General features: G+C 38.4%; 1 protein-coding gene across 2 annotated transcripts; it reads left to right on the forward strand.

Moving 5' to 3' along the window:
- The first annotated feature begins 17,574 nt into the window (after positions 1-17,574).
- Positions 17,575-20,724, forward strand: LOC142630554 (uncharacterized). 2 transcript variants are annotated; one of them, XM_075804554.1, is made up of 6 exons: positions 17,575-17,791; positions 17,885-18,336; positions 18,434-18,769; positions 18,873-19,247; positions 19,403-19,617; positions 19,906-20,724. In XM_075804554.1, the coding sequence occupies exons 1-6, from the start codon at positions 17,646-17,648 to the stop codon at positions 20,152-20,154; spliced, it is 1,773 nt and encodes a 590-aa protein (XP_075660669.1). In that variant the 5' UTR covers positions 17,575-17,645; the 3' UTR covers positions 20,155-20,724. The 2 variants fall into 2 exon arrangements, with proteins under 2 accessions (XP_075660669.1, XP_075660670.1); XM_075804555.1 differs by having other exon boundaries at positions 18,437-18,769.
- The last annotated feature ends 1,627 nt before the right edge of the window (positions 20,725-22,351 follow it).

Below are 22,351 nucleotides of genomic sequence, written 5' to 3' on the forward strand. Positions count from 1 at the left end.
GTTTTTTGGTTCTAGTCTAGGGTTTTACATATATACATACATACATACAGACATACATATATATATATATATATATATATATATATAATGAGTTTGAGTTTATTTAGTTAAGGGTCTTTTGAGTGAAAGGATTGAGTCTAGGGTTTCAAAATCATCCGTATAATTTAAATATTTCATTGTAATCCCCATACAATTTAAAATGTTACAAAAACATTCTTGCATTCAATTAATGGATTGAAAATGCTAATGTAGCAAACAAAAGTGAACTAGGTTATATAAGTGAAATGACATGCAACTTAATTGGCAAGGGAGGTCGAAACTTACACACTTGTACACCATTTTAGCAAAATTTACCACCTCCCCATGGATGCCAATGCCAAGAAGCAATGCTACTTTTCACTACCACTAGCACTAAACCACTAGCACTAATAGAGACAACCACCAACCCCCCCCCCCCCCCCTCCTTCTCCCTTACCCTTTAAAAACTATATATCACCCTTATGAAGCTCCATTTATCTAAATGGTTGAAACAATTTGAAAACATAGAAACATAGAAACCATAATCTAACCACAACCAAAACATCACAACACATATACCCACATTGCTTAGTCTCTCAGCAATACATGCTCACTCAAGCTTATGAATTTTCAACACAACGAGAAAAGGGCTCCTCATTAACATAGAACTCCAAATTTCACATCTCCTTGCAAGGAAGAAACAAAGAGACACCCATAAATCGTTATGGCCAAAATGAGCAAATGCCCTTTTCGCGCAAAAAAAAAAAAAAAAAAAAAGCATTATGCCCCCTTTCCCAAGAGAGGCATTTCCCTAATTAGTTTAGGAAATAGGGCATTTGCCCTTTTTTTTTTGCGCGAGATGGGCATTTGCCCATTTTCGCCAAATCCTTACTAATAAACCATGCTGAGAATAATCTCTGTCCTCCATAAAGAAAACCCACACAAATTTTCCCAAAATTCAGAAACATAGGTTCCAATTAGATCAATTCTAAGTATATTTAACAAAATTACATAGCTAATTTAATGAGTTATTCTTTTAGTGGTTTGGGGATTTCTTGGCTAGCTCTCATGATGTGGGGGCTCTTAATGGTGAAATGACAATGGAGAGGAGTTTTGGGGACTAGATTTGACGGGACTGACGAACTCATGTTCAGTAGACGACATCACACTCGTCCACCTCAACGAAGCATGGACGAGCACGACGAGCACAAGTAAATCAATAATAAAGAGCACTTAATACCTCAAGTGGTTACCGATTAGATGGCAGACCGTTGGAATCTCATTGAATTCCATAATCATGAGTCCGGAGCGTTACAAGAAAAGCATTAAAACCACAATCAAGGTCCCAACGGCTAGAAACCCCCAAAAACAATATATATACGCGATCATTAGAAGCACAGAAGGTACACAACTCCAACAACAGAGAAATATTTTTACACTTCTCATTCTATTCTAAAAAGGATTTCTAATCACTAACTTAAGCATCGGAGACGTTGTGGCTAGCACCACACCGGTGTCCACCTCAGAGAAGTTTCTCTCATTTTTTAGGAACATTGACGAGGTCTTGACATCATCTGGACGAACGTACACGATTGACGAATTAGGCTTCATCAGTTTGGCGCTGTCTATAGGGACGACATTTTTGTACTGAGGTTCGAGAATTTAGTTCCAACCATTCTCAACAATCCAAATGAAGTCTAATTTAGACCCTACGACATTGGCCCTGCAAATCCAAGCACTCATAGCTAGCATGGAAGAACTTACCAGACAAAACCAGGAGATGAGGCAGCGACTCCAGCAAGAGACCAACCGATCTAGAGACAATTAGGAAGACGAGGGGGATAGCTAGAGGTGAAGTTATCAAAGGCCCACCATTCCAGATGAACCTAGCTCAGAACTTATTCAGGAAATGAGGAAGGAAATGTATGAGTTAAGGAATGCTATCAAAGAAAAAACAGATCGAAGTATGGATAGGATGGTCAGGACCACGGATTCTCCCTTCACAACAGCAATTCTTGAGTGCCCAGTACCATCAAAGTTCCGCCTGCTTCAACTCGAACAGTTCGACGAGCTTAAGGATCATTTGGACCATCTCAACACTTTCAAGACGACGTAGGGTTTTTAACAACCCCTCGACAAGATAATGTGCTGCTCTTTCCCTACTACTCTCAAAGGGGTTACGAGGGAATGGTTCACAAAGCTACTTGCCTCGTCCATTGACAACTTCAACCAGTTGAGCAGTTCCTTCCTATGCCACTTCGTAGGGGGCAATGCTCGAAGAGGCCAGTAGGCCATTTGCTTACCATCAAGTAGAAAGAGAAAGAGACCCGAGGTCTTACGTGAAGCGCTTTACCCACAAGACTTTGGAAGTAAACGAAGCTGATAACAAGGTGCAGTTAACCACCTTTAAAGTTGGATTGAAGTCTAGAGAGTTTGTGGTTTCACTTGCAAAGAATCCTCCTAAGATGATGGCAGAAGTGCTCCTGGAGGTGTAGAAGTACATGAACGCTGAAGATGCTCTAGCCACGATAAAGGACGTGGAAAAAACCAATGACAAAGGAATAAAGGAAGACGATCACAAAGGACGAAAAAGGGAGTGACAAGATCGTCAGTCCAGAGAAGGGAGTAAAAGAAAGGACGAAAAAACTCCTCGAATGGTAAAATTCACTCCTTTAGTTATGCCTATTGACAAAATTTTGACGCAGATTAAGGATGAGCACTACCTTAAATGGCCAAGGCCACTACATTCGTCACCCCACGTGCGCGACAAAAAGAAGTATTGCCGGTTCCACAAGGATCATGGCCACTACACCGAGGATTGCAGAGACCTGAAGGAGTAGATAGAGGAACTTCTACGGAAAGGGAAACTGCAAAAGCTTATAAAAAAGGGAGAATCTAGTAGATTCAGGGACGATAGTAAAACTAGCGCGAATCCACGCCAAATGATGAGGATCACACGTCCCAACGACCGCCAAACGTGATAAGAGAGATAAAGACGATCATAGGAGGATCATCCACAGGCGGTTCATTCAAATCTCTCAAGAAAGCATATCAAAGGCAGGTGAATAGCGTCCACCGTATACTCCTGTTTAAGCAGAGACGAACGGACCAAGACATGTTTTTCTCGGAGGATGACATTAGGGGAGTGAAACAGCCTCATGACGACCCCTTGGTCATAATGCTCACAATAGGACACCAGGAGAATCCTCGTGGATAATGGTAGCTCTGCAGATATTATCTACCTCTCCGCTTTTCAGCAGTTGAAGCTAAACCCAGAACGGCTACGCCCATTTGATTCTCCCCTCGTCAGCTTCAGTGGAGACAGGGTATATCCTAAAGGTATAGTGACATTGACGGTCACGGTGGGGACTCACCCGAGGCAACTGACTCGTCAATTGGACTTCCTGGTGGTTGACTGCCCTTCATCATATAATGTGATCATAGGAATGCCTACACTCAACCATTGGAGAGTGGCCACGTCCACCTATTGCTTGAAGGTGAAGTTCCCAACAGAAAATGGTGTCGGAGAGGTGAAGGGAGATCAAGTACTGGCCAGGGAATGTTATCAGGCTATGCTAGCTGCAAAAGAAAACCATACATGGATGATTGAAGAGGAGCAAGAAGATAAAGTGGAAGCCCTAGAGACAGTAAAGCTGGTCAAAGGAGATGCAGCCAAGACGACCAGAATAGGGACGACATTGAGCGTTGAGATGAGGACGAGGCACCTCTAGCTCCTTAGAGAGTACCTGGATATCTTCGCTTGGAGTCACGAGGACATGCCGGGCATATCCCCCAAAGTCATCCAACACAGGCTAAATGTGGATCCCGAGAAGAGGCCTGTCAAGCAAAGACGCCGAGTTTTCACTTTAGAATAGAATCAAGCAATTACAGACGAGGTTAACAAGCTGTTGTCAGCAGGTTTTATTCTAGAAGTTTACTACCCAAATTGGCTCGCCAATGTCGTCTTAGTGAAGAAAGCAAATGGGAAATAGAAAATGTGCATGGACTTCACGGACCTGAACAAAGCTTGCCCAAAAGACAGCTTCCCTCTACCCAAAATAGACCAGCTCGTGGATTCTACAACAGGGCATAAACTGCTGACGTTCATGGATGCATTCTCGAAATACAATCAAATAAAGATGGCTGAAGAAGACCAGGAGAAAATTGCTTTCATCACGAGTCAAGGGCTCTATTGCTATAAAGTAATGCCTTTCGGTCTGAAGAACGCAGGGGCAACCTACCAGAGGTTAGTAAATAGAATGTTCAGCAAAAAAATTGGGAGAAATATGGAGGTATATGTAGATGATATGCTTGTCAAGTGCAAAGAAGAGCTTGTTCACCTAGACGACCTCAGTGAAACATTCGCCACACTCAAGCAGTACCAAATGAAGTTGAACCCCAGTAAGTGTGCTTTCAGAGTAGCTTTGGGAAAGTTTTTGGGATTCATGGTATCCCAAAGGGAGATAGAAGCAAACCCAGAGAAGGTATGAGCCATACTCAACATGACATCGCCAAGGACTATGAAGGAAGTCCAGAAGCTTACAGGCAGAATAGCGGCACTTAATAGGTTCGTCTCGAAAGCGACAGACAAATGCCTACCCTTCTTCAAGACACTAAAGAAAGCCTTTGTTTGGACTGACGAGTGTGAGGCAACATTCCAAGAATCAAGCGTTACTTGAGCAATCCTCCCTTCCTAAGTCCATCCAAGGAGGGGGAAAACCTGTATTTGTATCTCGCGGTATCAGCCACAGCCGTAAGCGCAGCCTTGATTCGAGAAGAAGACAAGAAACAACTCCCAGTGTACTACCTTAGCCAAGCCTTTTAGGGGGTAGAAGCCAAGAACCCGAGAATTGAAAAGATTGCATTCGCATTGATAATAGCTTTGTGCAAGTTGCGACTGTACTTTCAGGCGAACCCCATTTGGTAATAACGGACCAACCCATTAAAAAGTCCATGAATAGGCCTGAGGCGGCTAAGAGAATGGTCTAGTAGGCAATTGAACTTAGCTAGTTCGACATTGAGTACCACCTTAGGACAACAATTAAGGCACAGGCTTTGGCAGACTTCATTGTCGAGTTCACCCTCCTAGATGAGGATAACCCCTCTGACGACATAGAGCGTTGGACGATACAGACCGACGGTTCATCTGCCTAAAAGAGGGGAGGAGCAGGGGTTGTCATCATCACCCCAGAAGGAGAAATACTTAAATATGGGGTCCAGCTGAAATTCCCGGTCACCAATAACGAAGTTGAGTACGAAGGAATATTGACGGGAAAGCAAAAGAAGCGAGAACATGGTAGGGCAGATAAGACGTTCTCCTCTAGAGTGATTCTAAGTTGGTGATAGGGCAGATAAGAAATGAATATGAAGCAAAGGAAGAGAGAATGCGAAAATACCTCAGGTTGACAAAGCATTTAACATAAGAGTTTGGCAAAGTGGAATTTGTGCAGATCCCAAGAAGCGAGAACATGGTAGCATATGAAATAGCGAAGCTAGCATCGTCAGAGGAAGGATCAACGAATAGGGACTCGAAATGGAAGTCCAAAGGCACCCCAGTATTGAAGAAGTTCCTACATTTGTAATCCAGAATACAAATAGCTAGATGACCCTAATCATATCCTTCCTCCAAGATGGGCACCTCCCACAAGACGTCGAAGAAGCTAGGAAGGTCAGGAAGAGAGCAGCCAGATTTAAGATCCTAAATGATACCCTATACAAGAGAGGCTTCTCCATGCCCTATCTAAAGTGTGTCGATGAAGAGGAAGCCAAGTACATTTTGGAAGAGATCCATGAAGGGGTTTGTGGAGACCACGCAGGCCCCAGGGCCTTGGTAAGCAAAGTTATCCGAACAGGTTATTTTTGGCCTACTATGCAGGTAGACGTGAGGGAGCTCGTCAAGAAGTGCGACAGGTGCCAGAAATTTGGGAATGTCCAACGCCTTCTAGCTGAGACACTGGCAACGATAGCCTCCCCGTGGCCATTCGCACAATGGGGAATTGACATCATCGGTCTATTGCCACGAGGTAAGGGGCAGGTAAAATTTTTACTAGTCGCTATTGATTACTTTACGAAGTGGGTTGAAGCAGAGACTTTGTCAACCATCACCGAAGCAAAAGTTCAGAGCTTCGTATGGAAGAACATAATCTGCAAATTCGGGATCCCATGGACGATTGTATCGGACAATGGACGGTAGTTCGATAATCAAGGCTTCAGAGACTTTTGCTCAGGCCTGGGAATCAAGAACTAGTACTCATCCCCAAGACACCCACAAGCGAACGGACAAGCAGAGGTGACCAACCGAACACTTCTCAGGATCATCAAAACTAAACTGGATGACGCTAAGGGGGCCTGGCCAATGTGTTATGGGCCTACCGAACTACAGCAAGAACTCCGACCAGAGAAACTCCCTTCAGACTTACTTATGGTACCGAGGTAGTAATCCCGATTGAAGTAGGAATAACCAGCACCAGACGAGAGATGTTCCTTGAAGAGAGCAACGACAACCAATTGAAAGTAAACCTAGACTGTTTGGACGAGGTCAAAGATGAAGCTTCCAACAAGATGACACAGTATAAGCAGAAGATGGCCTAGTACTACAACAAAAGAGTAAAGCTAAGGCGATTGGACATTGGGGACCTGGTCCTACGACAGGTCACCCCGGCAACCAAAGACCCAACCCATGGGAAACTCAACCTAACCTGGGAGGGACCCTACCGGGTCATCCATTACTCCAGACAGGGCAGCTCTCACCTGGAAACCTTAGATGGGCAGAAGCTACCACGACCATGGAACATTGAGCACCTGCAGAAATACCATTAAAAGATGTAACAGATACTTGTACTCATTTCTAAAAAGCAATAAAAGGACTATTCAGCCAATGGCCTAATGCAAGCAAATCCAGTAGCTTAAAAGTCACAAAAATTTTCTAAGTAGCAAGATTCCGTACTGACGGATGTAAGTTACTAACGAATCCAAAGGATGACAAGATCCCTTAAATGGGTGTAAGTCATAAAAAATAGGCTAAGGAACAAAATTCCCCGCTGACGGATGTAAGTTACTGTCGAAGCCAAAGGATGACAAGATCCCTTAAATGGGTGTAAGTCACAAAAAATGGGCTAAGTAACAAGATTTCGCGCTGATGGATGTAAGTTACTGAAAAAGCCTAAAGTGGCAAGATCCTTAAAACAGGGTGTAAGTCACGTAAGTAACAAGATTCCGCATAGACGGATGCAAGTTACTGACGAATAAGAATGAGTGTCCAAATCCCTTTAGTATAGGTGAATCACAAACAACGGCCAAGTGATCAAGTTTCACTGGGACGAAGAAAAGGTACTGACGAATCAACCAATGCAAGTTACAGGAAGAAATAACTAAAGGAATGAGGCAAACAAAGATCACACAAATACAAGAATACAGACAAGTAAGTGCACAATTACGAATATAATTAAAAGCCCAAAACAACGGGCACCATTGTTTCCATACTAAAATTAAAGACCCATAAACACTGGGCTAAAAAATAAAATAAAATAAAATTGTTCTGGAAATAGAGATATTGTTCTCAAAATGGAATTAAAAAGGCCCAAAACACACCAGGCACTTAAAGCAAAAAAACATAAAAAGATATATGTGAGAAAGCAAGTTCAGGCGTCTAGAGGAGGCAGAAGGGCGTCCACAGGAGCATTTTCCTTAGGATCAGCAGACTATGAAGCCTCGTCGACTGCCATCTCTTTATCCACGTCCTCGAGGTCAAGGTTCTCTACGTTCACTCTAGTCGGGTGTTTGATGAGGTATCGCCTCAAGAGCTTGAAGCCTTTAAAGTACCAACTGAAGAGGACGGTGTTGTAATCCTCTATCGTCTAGAAAGCCTCCACAGACTTTGCAACAATCGTCTTTAGCATTTCCCTCGCCGCCAAAAGTTGCTCGTCCTTCTCCGAAACTAATTGCTTTTCCACCTTTAGCTCATTGGAAAGGCCTTTGACCTACTCCTTCATGGTGTTGGCATCTCCCATAGCAGTGATTAAATCTTTTTTCAGCTTGGAATTTTCAACCCTCAAAACCTCCACCTATGAAACCACTGACGATACTTTCGTCTCCTGAGTAAGAAACTCCGAGGTTATGTGAAGGCTTTCCCCCAGTACCTACAAAAAGGGAACCAAATCTCATAACCAAAAAAAAGGAGGGGGGGATGAATTTGCAAAAGTACAATACCTAAACGAGTTTGTGGAGGTGACGACTCACAATCTCGTTGGGGGACAAGCTCGAGAATGCCTTCATGTCCTCAAAAGTAAAGCTCTCTTGCGCTCTCGCTAATGCAACTCCAGCGTCGTCCCAGACGCTTAATGAACGAGAATCCGCTTTTTCCTTCCCCTTGTCGTCGGTCCGCGACCTTTTTCGTTGGGGGATGATCTCCTCAACTGAAGTAGCCAGGGAGGCCATCCTCATCGTCTCTGTCCCAAGAGTGACTGGGGTACCTGTAGTGACGGGAGCCCCCTTGTCCATCACTCACACAGCCCGAGTCCCAATGTTGGAAAGGGGCTCGTTCTTCTTTGCCCTCATGCGTGCATACATCCCTTGGTTAAACTTCGTCGTCATCTCTACCGAAAGGAAAACCCTTTGTTTAAAAAAAAAAAAAAGACAGCATGGATGAGCTCAAGCAAACACTTACTCTTTTTCTGCTCGATATCTAAATTTTGCAGGACAAAGGCAGACGGTTCAAGGCCGAGGCAGTAAAAAGCTAAAGTCTGTGGATCTACTAGATCGTCAAAATCTTCAATGGTCCTCGCATACTCGATGGCTTTCTCAACCTGCTTCTTATACCTGTTGTTAAGCTTGAGTTGTCTCTTAACTGCGCAAGACAATAAACAGAAGAGTTAATGATGATAAAATGAACGCAAGCAGATTAAAGGTTAAAGGATCAGAGGAAATGATGACACACCTAAGTTCGGGGATCTCCACTGACAGAGCAACCTAGGGAGATCACCCCAAACTTCGTCAGAGGGAGTCTCCTAGTCATCCCCGGACACAAAAAAGAACCGAGACATCTAGTATCTGAATGACGAAGCCAAGTCCCGGACGATCCTAGTCCTCCTCTCCCAAGGCACTAGTTTATAGTACCCATGCTCCTTAGACGGCTTTAAAAGGTATAGGTAAATAAGCTCGTCCACCTTGATTATGTCCCCCTCTATAGCAGCCAGCCATATCTCCATACAGCTGACCATTATCCTCCACGAATTAGGCATAAATTGCCTAGGAGCAATGCCAAAATGTCCTAAAAGCTTCATTATAAATGAGTGGACGGGTAATCTAAGCCCGCTCAGGAAGGCAACTTCATAAAAGCACACCTCCCCAAGCGAGAAGTGGCAAGCTCGTTCCTCCTAGCAAGGTAAACGAACCCTAACCCTATCAGGAAATTGAAATCTATCCTTAAACCTAGAAAGTGTCTCATCGTCCAAACCACACACCTCACCAAGGGCGTGAAAAGCCCTAACCGTTTAAGGGACAGAGACGGCAGTATTCCCCCCCACGGGATCATCACTAAATGACAGACCGGTATCAAGCTCGCTCGATCTTACCTCAAAAATTCCTCCTTTCCCATTCACCAATCCCTCAAACCAATCAATCGACTGACTAAGCACAAGAAATAACTCACCGGACACGATGCCTAAACCGCTACCCTTAAAAACAAAATTCCCAATCAAAAGGAGAAAAGCACGGGAAGTAGCAAAAGAAGCCCCCAAACGTGCAAAAAAGAAAGAAATTGAAGGGTAAGCTACCCTAACCTCAGAACTATCGACCATGAAAACCAGAAGAATGGAGGGAAAGAAGTGGATCCTAAGAACCCCCAAAACCAAAAACATACACCGAAAAAGAAAAGAAAAAGGGAAGAAAAAGGAAAAATCAGAAATCTGCCATGCTGTAAAAACAAGAAAGGAAAAGAGAGGAGAAAAGCATACCTTAAAATGCAGAAAAATGAGAGCACCAGCTCGGAGAAAATCGCAGAGAGAGGTCGGAGAAGAAGAAGCTCTAAGCAATGATTGGAAGTTGGAGAAGTGAAGGAGAAAGTGAAAAGTGGGGAAGTTTAAAAAATCAAGACACCCAAAAACTGAAATTCAACGGGAAACCCAAGAGTCATGCCATTGGAGCATTAACTGCACTGGGTAAAGCACGCCACGTGGCCACGATGCGTTAGGTGCTGCCACTACGCATTAAATAAGGAACAAAACCTCAAGAGCCACGTCTAATCAGAAAACTTTTCATCTTCCGATAGTCATCCTGGCAACTCAAAACGACCACAGAACCTGGGGGGCAGCTGACAGGACTAATGAACTCACGTTCAGTAGACGACATCACACTCGTCCACCTCAACGAAACATGGACGAGCACAAGTAAATCAATAATAAAGAGCATTTAATACCTTAGGTGGTTACCGATCAGATGGCAGATCGTTGGAATCTCATTAAATTCCATTATTATGAGCCCGGGGCATTACAAGAAGAGCATTAAAACCACAATCAAGGTCCCAGTGGTTAGAAACCCCCAAAAACCATATATATATATATACACAATCATTAGAAGCACAGAAGGTACACAACTCCAACAACAGAGACATATTTTTACACTTCTCATTCTATTCTAAAAATAATTTCTAATCACTAACTTAAGCATCGGAGACGTTGTGGCTGGCGCCACACCGATGTCCACCTTAGAAAAGTTTCCCGCAGAGAGAGGTCGGAGAAGAAGAAGCTCTAAGCAATGATTGGAAGTTGGAGAAGTGAAGGAGAAAGTGAAAAGTGGGGAAGTTTAAAAAATCAAGACACCCAAAAACTGAAATTCAGCGGGAAACCCAAGAGTCATGCCATTGGAGCATTAACTGCACTGGGTAAAGCACGCCACGTGGCCACGATGCGTTAGGTGCTGCCACTACGCATTAAATAAGGAACAAAACCCCAAGAGCCACGTCTAATCAGAAAACTTTTCATCTTCCGATAGTCGTCCTGGCAACTCAAAACGACCATAGAACCTGGGGGGCAGCTGACAGGACTAATGAACTCACGTTCAGTAGACGACATCACACTCGTCCACCTCAACGAAACATGGACGAGCACAAGTAAATCAATAATAAAGAGCATTTAATACCTTAGGTGGTTACCGATCAGATGGCAGATCGTTGGAATCTCATTAAATTCCATTATTATGAGCCCGGGGCATTACAAGAAGAGCATTAAAACCACAATCAAGGTCCCAGTGGTTAGAAACCCCCAAAAACCATATATATATATATATATATATATATATATATATATATATATATATATATACACAATCATTAGAAGCACAGAAGGTACACAACTCCAACAACAGAGACATATTTTTACACTTCTCATTCTATTCTAAAAATAATTTCTAATCACTAACTTAAGCATCGGAGACGTTGTGGCTGGTGCCACACCGATGTCCACCTTAGAAAAGTTTCTCTCATTTTTCGAGAACATTGACGAGGTCTCGACATCATCTAGACGAACGTACACGATTGACGAATTAGGCTTTATCAAGATTGATTATGAGTTTCCATTTAGGTAGGGTGATAGAGTAGGGGCTCTAGGTTTTATTGCCAAAGTAAGGGCTTTAGGTTTTAGTTTAGCCCTCCTTCTCCTTTATTGTGCACACATGCTACTGTGTTAGTGGGATTTGTGAGTTGTTGGATTTAGAGAGGTTGGTGTTTCGATCAAGGCAAAAATTTATGGTTGATGAATGTTGTAGATGTCAAAATTTTATGATGTATTCACAACCATCTAATTGATCATGATCAAATGTTTGTAATCAAATTAATTTCCAATTGATAATATGTCAACAGTGGACAATCAGCAAATGAAATCAAGCCACATGTCAAGTCATTGAGTTACCATGACTCACATAGAAATGACACATGTTCAAGCCACGCAGCAACGTTAAATAAAGAAAGCCAAGTGGCAACTTCAGAAGAAAAGATGCACATAGAAGGTTCTTATTAAATGCAAGACCAAAATTAAATTCGAAATTTGTAATTAACTCTCAATAAATGCTGAGAGAAAATTCGAAGGGTTTGGCTTACTTCCAGTTAACTCTTGAACTGGACATCTCTTTTTCAAATAAGAAGCAGCCACATGACCCATTACCTTAGCGTACGGTTGAGATTAAAAATAACGCCAAATAATCCTTATAAAAAAAAAATCACATCATCTTTCTATTGAAGAGATGAGAAACTGTGGGTACTGAACTAAAGTCTCAAATGCCAAGACGAAGGAAACAAGCTGACCCATGGGGAAAAAAAAAAAAAAATCAACAAAATAGAAACTGGGTACTCATGGATTGAACCAAAACCCCACAAAAAAATAAAGCCTTTGGAAAGGAAGCTAATTTAGAGTTGCTTGGAATTTCTTTTGCAAACAAGAATCCGCCTATCCAGCACATCATTTGCTAGATGATGCCGTATTTCAATTCATATCTCAGACAAAAAAGACTCGGCTTTTTGTTCTCTGTTTCTCTCTGATCAATTTTAAGATTAGAAACAAACCCACTAACCCTAAAAAGGAGAGCCAATTTTAAATGAAAGCCCTTGAAATTCCAAAATGCAAAGAAATGGTATATACCTACTTGGCTCTTCTTGTTGTTTTGATAATGGAATGAGAACAATGAGAAGCAAGTGGCTACATATTTATTTGTTCTTGTTGTTCTGTATTTGAGTTGAGCATTTAAGTTAGTAATTTTTGTTCCAAAATCTAAAATTTTAGTTTCTTTTTCTTTTGAGAAAAAGAAAAAGAAACTAAAATTTGCTTGTTGTTCATGAATATCTAATTTTGATATTTTATGATTTTCTTCTTGTTGTATCAATGAGCTAGGTTTTAACTTTCAAGTTTTGAATAATCTAAGAATTATTTTGTTTCATTCACCACTGTGTTGCAAAGACTAATAAAAATGCTTGTTTTTTAGTTTCTCTCTCCAAGAGAAAGATGATGTGGCGTTGATTTTTAATCTCAACTGTGTGCTAAGGTAATGGGTAATGTGGCTACTTCTTATTAAAAGAAAAGGCGATATCCTGTTAAAAAGTTAATTGGAAGTAAGTCAAACCCAAATTCGAAATCAAAGATCATTGGGTTGCTTCTAAATAGAGGCTTCTCATATAGGAAAAGGGACATACACTTAGAGAGAAAAATTATACTAACACTCTGCAAAAATAGAGTGTCATCTCTAAGTCCAAGAGAATTCTATTGCTCAGTCCAAACCAAGGCTCAAAGTAGGGATTTTCTTTCAAATCCCTTTGATATGGTTATTAGATTAAGCCAACAACGCTTTTATTAAATCAATTATGTTCAATCACTTATTCAATTTGGAGACATCAAGGCACAATTCAAGATCTAGCTTCATAGTCTTTCAAATCATGAAGTTTCTTGGAGATAGAATTAAAGGACTTTATTTTATTTTTTCATTGTAAAGAGTCATACAAAGGATTGTACCCCCCCCCCTACACACACACACACACACACACACACACATATATATATATATAATAAATAAAAGTTGTTCATTTTTTACATTATTTCCTGATTGTGTGATTTATCCTTTACGAGATTTGTGTGTAGGATCAGATTGATTGGGTAGCAGGCGAATCCGTAACGTTGAAATTTGGTTTATGCTGGTTATGGGGGTTTGTAGGCCAGGGAGGTCTAAGAGTAGCGTTTATCACACACTACTTGTTACACACACGTAGAATTGCACTGAAAACATGACTTGAAGTCACGAATTTCAAGTAAAAATTTGTGAATTCAAGTTATGATTTTAGTGCAATTTTTGGGTGTGTGTAACAATCATTTTTTGGGGCCCTAATGATGTGGGTCTTCTGAGTAAAAATTAGGTGATGAGTTTGAGGATTTTCAACGGTTTTGGGGATAGTTGTGTGCGTGTGTCTAGCTTGGGTTACAGACTGCTATGCTTTAATAGGGGTGTGGGTTTGTGGGCTTTTAAGATCATTTGGCATTTACGTGATAATCTTTAGTTTATGTAATAGTATTTATGTGTTGTACCACATCAACTTTTGTACATTGAAAGTGAAATTGCTTCAAAATGTAATACGCAAATACTGAATCGTAAATGATTTTTAGAATTTTAAAAAATGTTGAATTTCATTTTAATGAATGATTGAGTTGAAATGTATTAAAAAAAATTTTACATCTTTTATTTTATTTATATTTTATGAAGATTGAATTAATGGTAGTTTGGATTTTCATGTATTATTTAGTTTTAAATCTTAGTTTTTTTTTAATGAAATCTTAGTATATTTATTTTCAATGGTGATTTTTCTTTTTTATGTTTTGGTCTCTCAAAAATGAAATGAAATCTTGATTGATGGATACCAGTGCCCCAAAGGTGCATTAAAAAATATGAAAAAAAATATGAAAAAAAAAATGAAGAAAAAAAAAACTAATCTAGTCTATGCACCTTAGTTGGTAATTTTGTTTAAATCAAAGAAGGATTAAAACTTGCCAATCTATGGCTATAGGTTTAAATAAGTAATTTTTTATTTTTAAAAAAAGTAATATAAAGAAGGGGCTCCACATTTAGGAATGATCATCCCTATGAATGAGTCAACCCCGAATATTTGCTTTCTAAGGACTATCCTAAGCTGTAGCAATTGGACCTGAGAGTGGGCCACGCTTAAAACGCAGCCCCATAAAGAAGATATTATGGTCGTGAGCGGAAATTATGAAAACCTTCTGCCCTAAGATAAATGCAACTTGGACTATCATGCTGGCCCACAGGGGAATGATAAATAAATAAATAAGTAAATTTATTTATTTATTTATTGAAGAGAGGTTTGACCATATGATTCGCGGATTGTGCTACCTCTTTAGTTTTATATGACATGGTTGATTAGCAGGTAAACTTAACATGATATTATTAGTCCTTTAATTTGGGCTCAGCTCAAACTTGATGCATATCCTTGGCTACGACCAGCCTTTAATGGCTAATAAGTTATCGCATTTCGGGAAAAACAAAACAAATTAACAAAAAGAATCCTATCATCGTGCATTCTTAGCGTAATAGTCACTCCACAAGTACTAAATTTTTGTGAAATGTAGGAGATAAAGGTTGGAGTTTAAGTTTTTAGAAGGAAATTTCACATACATTTACATTTAGATTAATGTTAGAATTGAATTTTTATCTTATATAAAAAAACAAAAATGAATCCCAAGCAATCTACAAGAAAAGAAACACTTTCTCAAAAAAAGAAAAAAAGAAACTAATCACAGTAAAGAAATATTTATATATACACCAACAATAAGAATATTGTATAAGGCCTAACCTAAACTTTAAATGTCAATTTGGCCCCATTTAGGCCAACCATCAACCAAATTTTGTACGAGCATTGGTAATAGCTTATGAAAGCCTAAGTAAATATTCAAAGTTATAGGGCCATTTGATATTTTAATGCTTAATAGCAAAATTAAAAGTTCATTCACACGTACTATTGCTGTTTTCTTTTTCTTTTTTTCTTTTTCCCTTTTTGAAAATGATGAGAGCAGCAGACACATGTAAATGGATTCGAGTTCTAGAGAATATTGTTAATACTAAGTTAATTTTGTGGATAATGTAATATTTAATATGCGTGTCTTTTTGAGTTGATCAATCATACGTAGAAAACATGATGCGCAGAAACCTTAACGACTAATTAAAAGACAAAGAGCAAGTAAGAAGATATCTTTTTATTTTATTTTTGAGAAACAACTAAGAAGATATCTAAAAGAAGCTCAATTTGACAACACCACCCTCAGCTTTTTAAAAAGGCTCTTTATTCAGTTAGGAGGCAAAGAATACATCAAAACTCTATTAAACTAAACCCATCTAATCTCATTCATCTCTAAATTTTTTATTAATGGATTAAATTATTATGTTTAAACTTTTTTTGAAAATTATTTTAGTAATTCTTTTGAAAAGTTGTGTCCACAAATGCCTACCAATGCGTGTGACTTGGTTTTGGTCTCTTCTTTGTGTTTTTTGGACAGGATAGGACCCTTTCTCGTATAGTAGGATTTCATTTTTTAATTACCCACTATGATACAAGGTTTCTGTAACTTTAGTGGAAAGAATATTGAATATGATTCATCCTGATTTGCTAAATTTCTTTTTAGGTATAACCGATAGCTGATTTGCTTAATTGTACATCATGCACCACATGCCAAAGAAAATCCCACCTTTCATTGGCCATTGACCTGTAGGACAAACATCATTTCTTTGTGTTTTTAACAAAGATGCGTAGAGTTTGAATCCCCTTCCTTAACTTTAAACGTAACAAAAAAAAACCACCTTTAATTGGACTGACATTCTATACCTAGAGCTACAAATTGTTAATTTTAATTATCTGTCTTTCTTAGAAATATATATATATGTGTGTGTGTGTGTGTGTGTGTGTGTAAATTGGGAAGGAGAGGAGAAATCTAACTATCTTCATTGATTCCAAAATTATAATCCAGAAAAATTTAACTAATAATGTAATAAACTTAATTAGTATAAATAATCTATAAAAAATAAACTTTGTTAGGATTTTAAGTGTTGGCTACTTCCACAACGAATTTATATTATAATTTTGGATTTTCTACTATGTAATATGTATGGATTAATAAGGTTTGAAGACTACAGCTTATGTTCATACCGCAAGTATGAAAGCCTTGCCCGAGCGAAAATCAAAGCTCAATCAAGCGAAAATGAAAATTCAAACAGAATGTTTTCGATAGACACCTAGTAGTTTCTTAGTTGACCAAAACCTTATTATGGAAAGGCCCAAATTTTGTTTTCACATCGATCTGTTTTTATAGTTACTAAACCCCAAGCACTACAATGTTATAAATAAAAATTAAACCCTAATTACAAGATGGGAAAATGACTGCAAAAATAGTGAGAAAACCTACTGAGAAAATCGATTGTCTCCCAACAATTCTCCATTGAATATCCTTGAGATTCCTATTATTCTAAGAACAAGATCACCTACAATGTGTTGAACCTAGATCATGGAAACACAAAGATGAATTCAAATCTCTCGAAGAAACTCTTGGAGAGATCAAGAGATTGATTTACAAGTGATAATCGTTTGTGAAGTGGATCATGTAAAAGTCACAAGGCAAGAGTAGTAATTAAGCGGTCTAGGGGGTTTAAACAATGTTTTTTCATAGGAAAGCTATAAAGTCAAGCTCAAAAGGCCAAATTATACTAAAATTTGGGCACGAAAATCTTGAAAATAAGAAAATACAACATAAATATATATGGCTTAGCAATAATATGTACTACTAGTAAATTTCATCTTTGAAAACACCATCAATTAACTGAGTTGTAAGTGTGCGCCTTATTGCTTCTTAAACCCTGTCAATTAAATAAAAATTTACTGTTGTCCCAAAATATAATGGTTCCTAAGGTATAGTTTAAATTGTAGGACATAAATGACATTATGGATGAAACAAATGGATCAATTTGACCAATAAGAAAGAGGTGGTATGAAAAGCAGCCAAAGTAGACACTTTTTCTAGGAGTTTTGCTTTGCTTTGCTTTGTGAATGAGAACTTAACTTTGGAACTCATTTTGAAGCTAACAAGAAGAAAATGCCATGTTCAGAAAAAGAAGCTCTTGTTAGGCTGTTCTACAATGTCTCGAGCTCATTCCAGATCCTATTCCTCTTCTTCTACTGCTCCTCCTTTATACTACCCAAGTTCTTCCATTTTCTTGGCAGAAATCCAATACTTCAAAGGTCTAGTAGCAACATCTCTTTAATTTTATCTTTTTCATGTGTTAGTTTGCCTTTTCTTTTTCTTGTTTCTTAATCTTTTTGTGTGTGTTTCAGAAACCAAAATCGATATGAATATAACTTCTCCGAGGATGAAGCAGAAGAAGAAGAAAAAGAAGATGAAGAAGAAGATGATAGGCATTTTCATGTTGAGTGCAACGAAAAAGATCTTCTTGTAGCTGACATCATTGGTGGCGGAGAATCACTATTGTTTTTGCCAAAACACCCTCGGAGGAATCAAACTCTTTCTGAAGAATTCATAACTCCACAAGAGAGCTTATTTGAAGACCCAGATGAAGATTATGCCCTTGAAATTGAAAACCTCTCTGTTACATGTGTTCATGAATCTGAAGAAGAGCATGAAGTAGAAGATGTGTTTGAAGAAGAGATTCCTACAAGAGATGCTGATTCAGTTTACAACTCTGAAACAAATCAAGGTGGGCCCTCCATGCTGATTTCTAAAGACCTACGCAAAAGTGAAGTGGAAGACAGTGACAAAAACTGTGACGGTAATTGCAACATGTCTAGGCATCTCAGTTTGTTACATCAGTCACATGTTGTACTTATTATACTTTCACTGATCTGATATTGTTTTTGCTGTTGTAGAAGACTATCATAATCGAGAATATGAAAGCAAGAAGTCAGAGACAACAAATTTCTCAGAGGATGAGAAATTTTTTATTTTTGCACCACCCAAGTCAGAGAGAAAGAAGTCTATAGTTCAAGAAAAGGAGGATGAGATATTTGGTGATTCATGCACTGCTGGCTCTACATCTAAGAGCTCATCAGAGTGGAGAAGCTCAGTTAATTATACTGAGGATCCACTTTCTTCTTCCTCACGAAGGAGTTGTCCCAAATGGGAATCGTACACAATGTTTCAAAAATATGATGAGGAAATGATGTTCCTAGACAGAATAAGTGCACAAAAGCTTCATGAAACTGGTATTTTGACTATTTTCACTTTCTATTTTTGTTCTCTTTGTTAATACCATATTTATCATTCCTTTGAAAAACTAACATTATATATATCACAACCAAAATTCAGAGTCACTTAGGTCTGTTCTAGTGGGTCCAAGATCAATGTCAGAGAGAATTGTTCACAAAATTGCAACAATAAAAAAAAGGCCATCAGATACCCGTCAGAACCCATATAATGAACTGGAAGCAGCATATGTGGCACAGATTTGCTTAACATGGGAAGCTCTAAATTGGAACTACAAGAATTTTCTACAGAAGAGAGCTTCATGGCATGACAATGACCCTGGCTGTCCTGCCCATGTTGCGCAAGAGTTTCAGCAATTCCAGGTTCTTTTACAGCGATATATAGAAAATGAACCTTATGAGCAAGGCCGCAGACCTGAAATCTATGCTAGGATGAGGCTTTTGGCACCAAAGTTACTTTTAGTTCCAGAATACCGAGGTAAGTACTTTTTTTTAATCTGAAGTATGAGACGTATCGATTTTAAATTAAAATGATCGTTTTTCTTTGAACTTCAGTCATATGTTTTCTTATATTAATATTCTATATCTTTTTAAGATTAATGTTTCGTCTATGTCTATGTTGTGTTTTTAAAGATTCCGAAGATGATCAGAAGGAGGATGGTTTTGGATCAAGGATATCTTCAGAAGACTTTCTTCTAATATTGGAAGACGGCATCCGAACTTTCATGAATTTTCTCAAGGCTGACAAGGAGAAACCTTGCCAAGTTATATCAGCATTTTTTAGGAGAAATCGAAGAGGTTCAGTCGATCCAACTCTACTCCATCTAATGAAGAAAGTTAATCAAAAAGTAAGTATGCATTTGCCGTGTATTTGATTTTAATCTTAACAGTTCATCAATTATTATAAAATAAATAGTAAATTAGGCATATCATATATTACGGATTAAAATTGAGAAGATATGATCAATATTAATAATAACCTCTACTAAGGAGTTTCACACATGTATATTTAAATTAAATTAGAATTTATCTTACATAAAAAATTGCCTTGAGTAGACTCTCCTAATAGTGAGAGAAATTTTTTATTATTATTATCATTTCTTGGGTTCAACAATTAACAACTGTTTTCTAAACAGAAAAAGATGAAGCTTAAAGATCTTCGCCATCCACGAGTATGCTTGATGAGAAAAAGAAAATTAAAGGTGAACGAAGAGATGGAGATACTAATGGGTCTAATAGACCTGAAAGTGGTGTCTAGGGTTTTGCGAATGAATGACATTGTTGAAGAACAAACGCACTGGTGTGAAGAAAAGATGAGCAAAGTGAGAGTTGTGGAAGGAAAACTGCAAAGAGATTCCTCACCACTTTTCTTTCCTGCACACTGACCCACCACATTTTGATGCTTTATGACTAGATATTGAATGTGCATTCCCACACAAAACGGATATCCAGGAAACCCTTTTGTAAATACTGTAAAAAAAAGAAACATATGATGGGGCCCAACAGATTAAAGTAACTACATGTGGTTGACATGGATTATGGTGATATGGAATCCATGAAAGTGAGTAGTATAGATCATGGTTAGCTTTGTGATTCATGAATGCTGAAAGTGAAAGACCGAAGACAAAGCAAGGAACATGAAGGTAGAGACAAAGATAGCTTTAGCTTTAGCTTTTTTCTTGTTAGGGTTTTCAATAAGGGATATGAGCTGCATAAAAAGAAAGAATGAACAAGGCTGCTAGACATGTGGAATAAAAAGGTAGCACATGGTACACTCAAGGGATTAGTATAATCAGACGACCCCACTTAGATAAAAGAAAAGGAGAGAGAAATAAACGTGTACATCAGCCTTTTATGATGTATCTAGAGAGCATGGTATTTTATGATTTATGTTAATGTTAATCTTGATCTTGTAGTTTGGACTATTATGGAGATGAAATGGATGATTTTTAAAATACGTTTGACTCGGTAAAGGTAGCAAGCATATTGCGATAGTAGCAGCTTTAGAATCTTAAATACAATCGATGTATTTTCTTTTCATTCAAAGTCTTCTTCAATCAACTTCCACATGCTATTTTATTGCGTCTCTATTTTCTATACGCTTTGAGAGAGTACCATTGTTGCAAGAATTCGTTTCCTTAGAAATAGAAGCATTGGCCATGATGTAAATTGAGGGCAGGAATATATGCCTGGCACAATTAATTCCATGATCAAGTCCAACAAATAAAAAACAACTTGCAATAGTGAAGTGAATCTGACCAGTCTCTTCTGCTTCTCATTGTAGATAGTATAGGTGCTTAGAATTACGTAGCAGTGCAGCGAGAGAAAAGAAAGAAGGGTAACCTTAAATTTCAGGATGACTGTTTCTATAATTCATATCTAGCTAGATCAAGTATTTTGATAGCTACCCACTTTTTTCAAACTTTCAAGGTAAGTTGAAATGTGTTAGACACCTAGGTTGACTTTCTATCAATTTTGACAATTTATTAATGTCAAGTCCAATTAGTTACTTAGTTATTTTCAATTACAATATGAATAAAATGGTAAAACAATCACATACAAAAGATAAGGCGTGCGTTGTTCACGAGTGAAAACCCAACAAGAAAAAACACTAGAAGACCTAACCTAGCTCATCATATCCACTATATAGAAGTTGCAATACAGCGTAACTTACAAGACCTCCAATATATGTAATTTGCTTGTATCTAAGCTCCTATCTATTGTTGCAATTGCTCATCCAACCTTTTCTTCACAGTAATTCTACACTGCAAATCAAGACGCCAACCGCCAAACCAATCCCTTGATTACTTCAAGGCCACTTGAAGATTTATGCTGTCTTTGTGGTTTCAAAATAGCACTCCAATAACATAGGTGGTTATCTTATGTTTTTGGGTGGCTAAATTCTCCTATCAAGGATTTTACAAACGGAGAGGATTGGAAGACAAATCTAGGTTCAGATTCCAGTATAGTTTTTTTCCTTTTCTAGAGATTAGGATTAATAAGGACTTATGTATGTGTAGGGTTTGTGCTAGATCTGTCACAATATCGACTCTTGAGGCAAATTTCAAATTTTCCAACTATAGAAATTCAATTGACCAAGAGCTTATCGAGAGTTTTTGCTTGGAGTTCGCACAACAGAGAATTAGCTCGCTTAACCAAGAATTTGAATTTTGCTCGATCAAATATGACTTTGATATATGCAACTTTTAGCCTACATTACCCATTGTTATATTACAAAAATGAAACCAACAATTACAAAGAGATTTGTTATAGAATTAGCCAACATCAAAAAATCTTAGTAGAAACTTCTCTTCGTTTTTATTTTTAGTTCTTTTTTTTTTTTTTCTTGTGTTAGGAAATTAGAGGAATGAGGGGAAAAGCTGGCATAAAGGCTTGATAAATCACTTTCTTTAAGATGACATTTGTCCCCGTTAAAATAGATTCTTTAAGGGTTACACACAAATTGTTTCTAGCTAGGATACAATCCGGCCAAATTCTTATGGATAACAATTCTTGAGAATTTTGTGATTTTAACTTTAAATATGTGTAAATAGGATTTTATATATATATATATATATATAT

Source organism: Castanea sativa, chromosome 4, assembly GCF_040712315.1.
Source record: "Castanea sativa cultivar Marrone di Chiusa Pesio chromosome 4, ASM4071231v1".
NCBI lineage: Eukaryota > Viridiplantae > Streptophyta > Magnoliopsida > Fagales > Fagaceae > Castanea > Castanea sativa.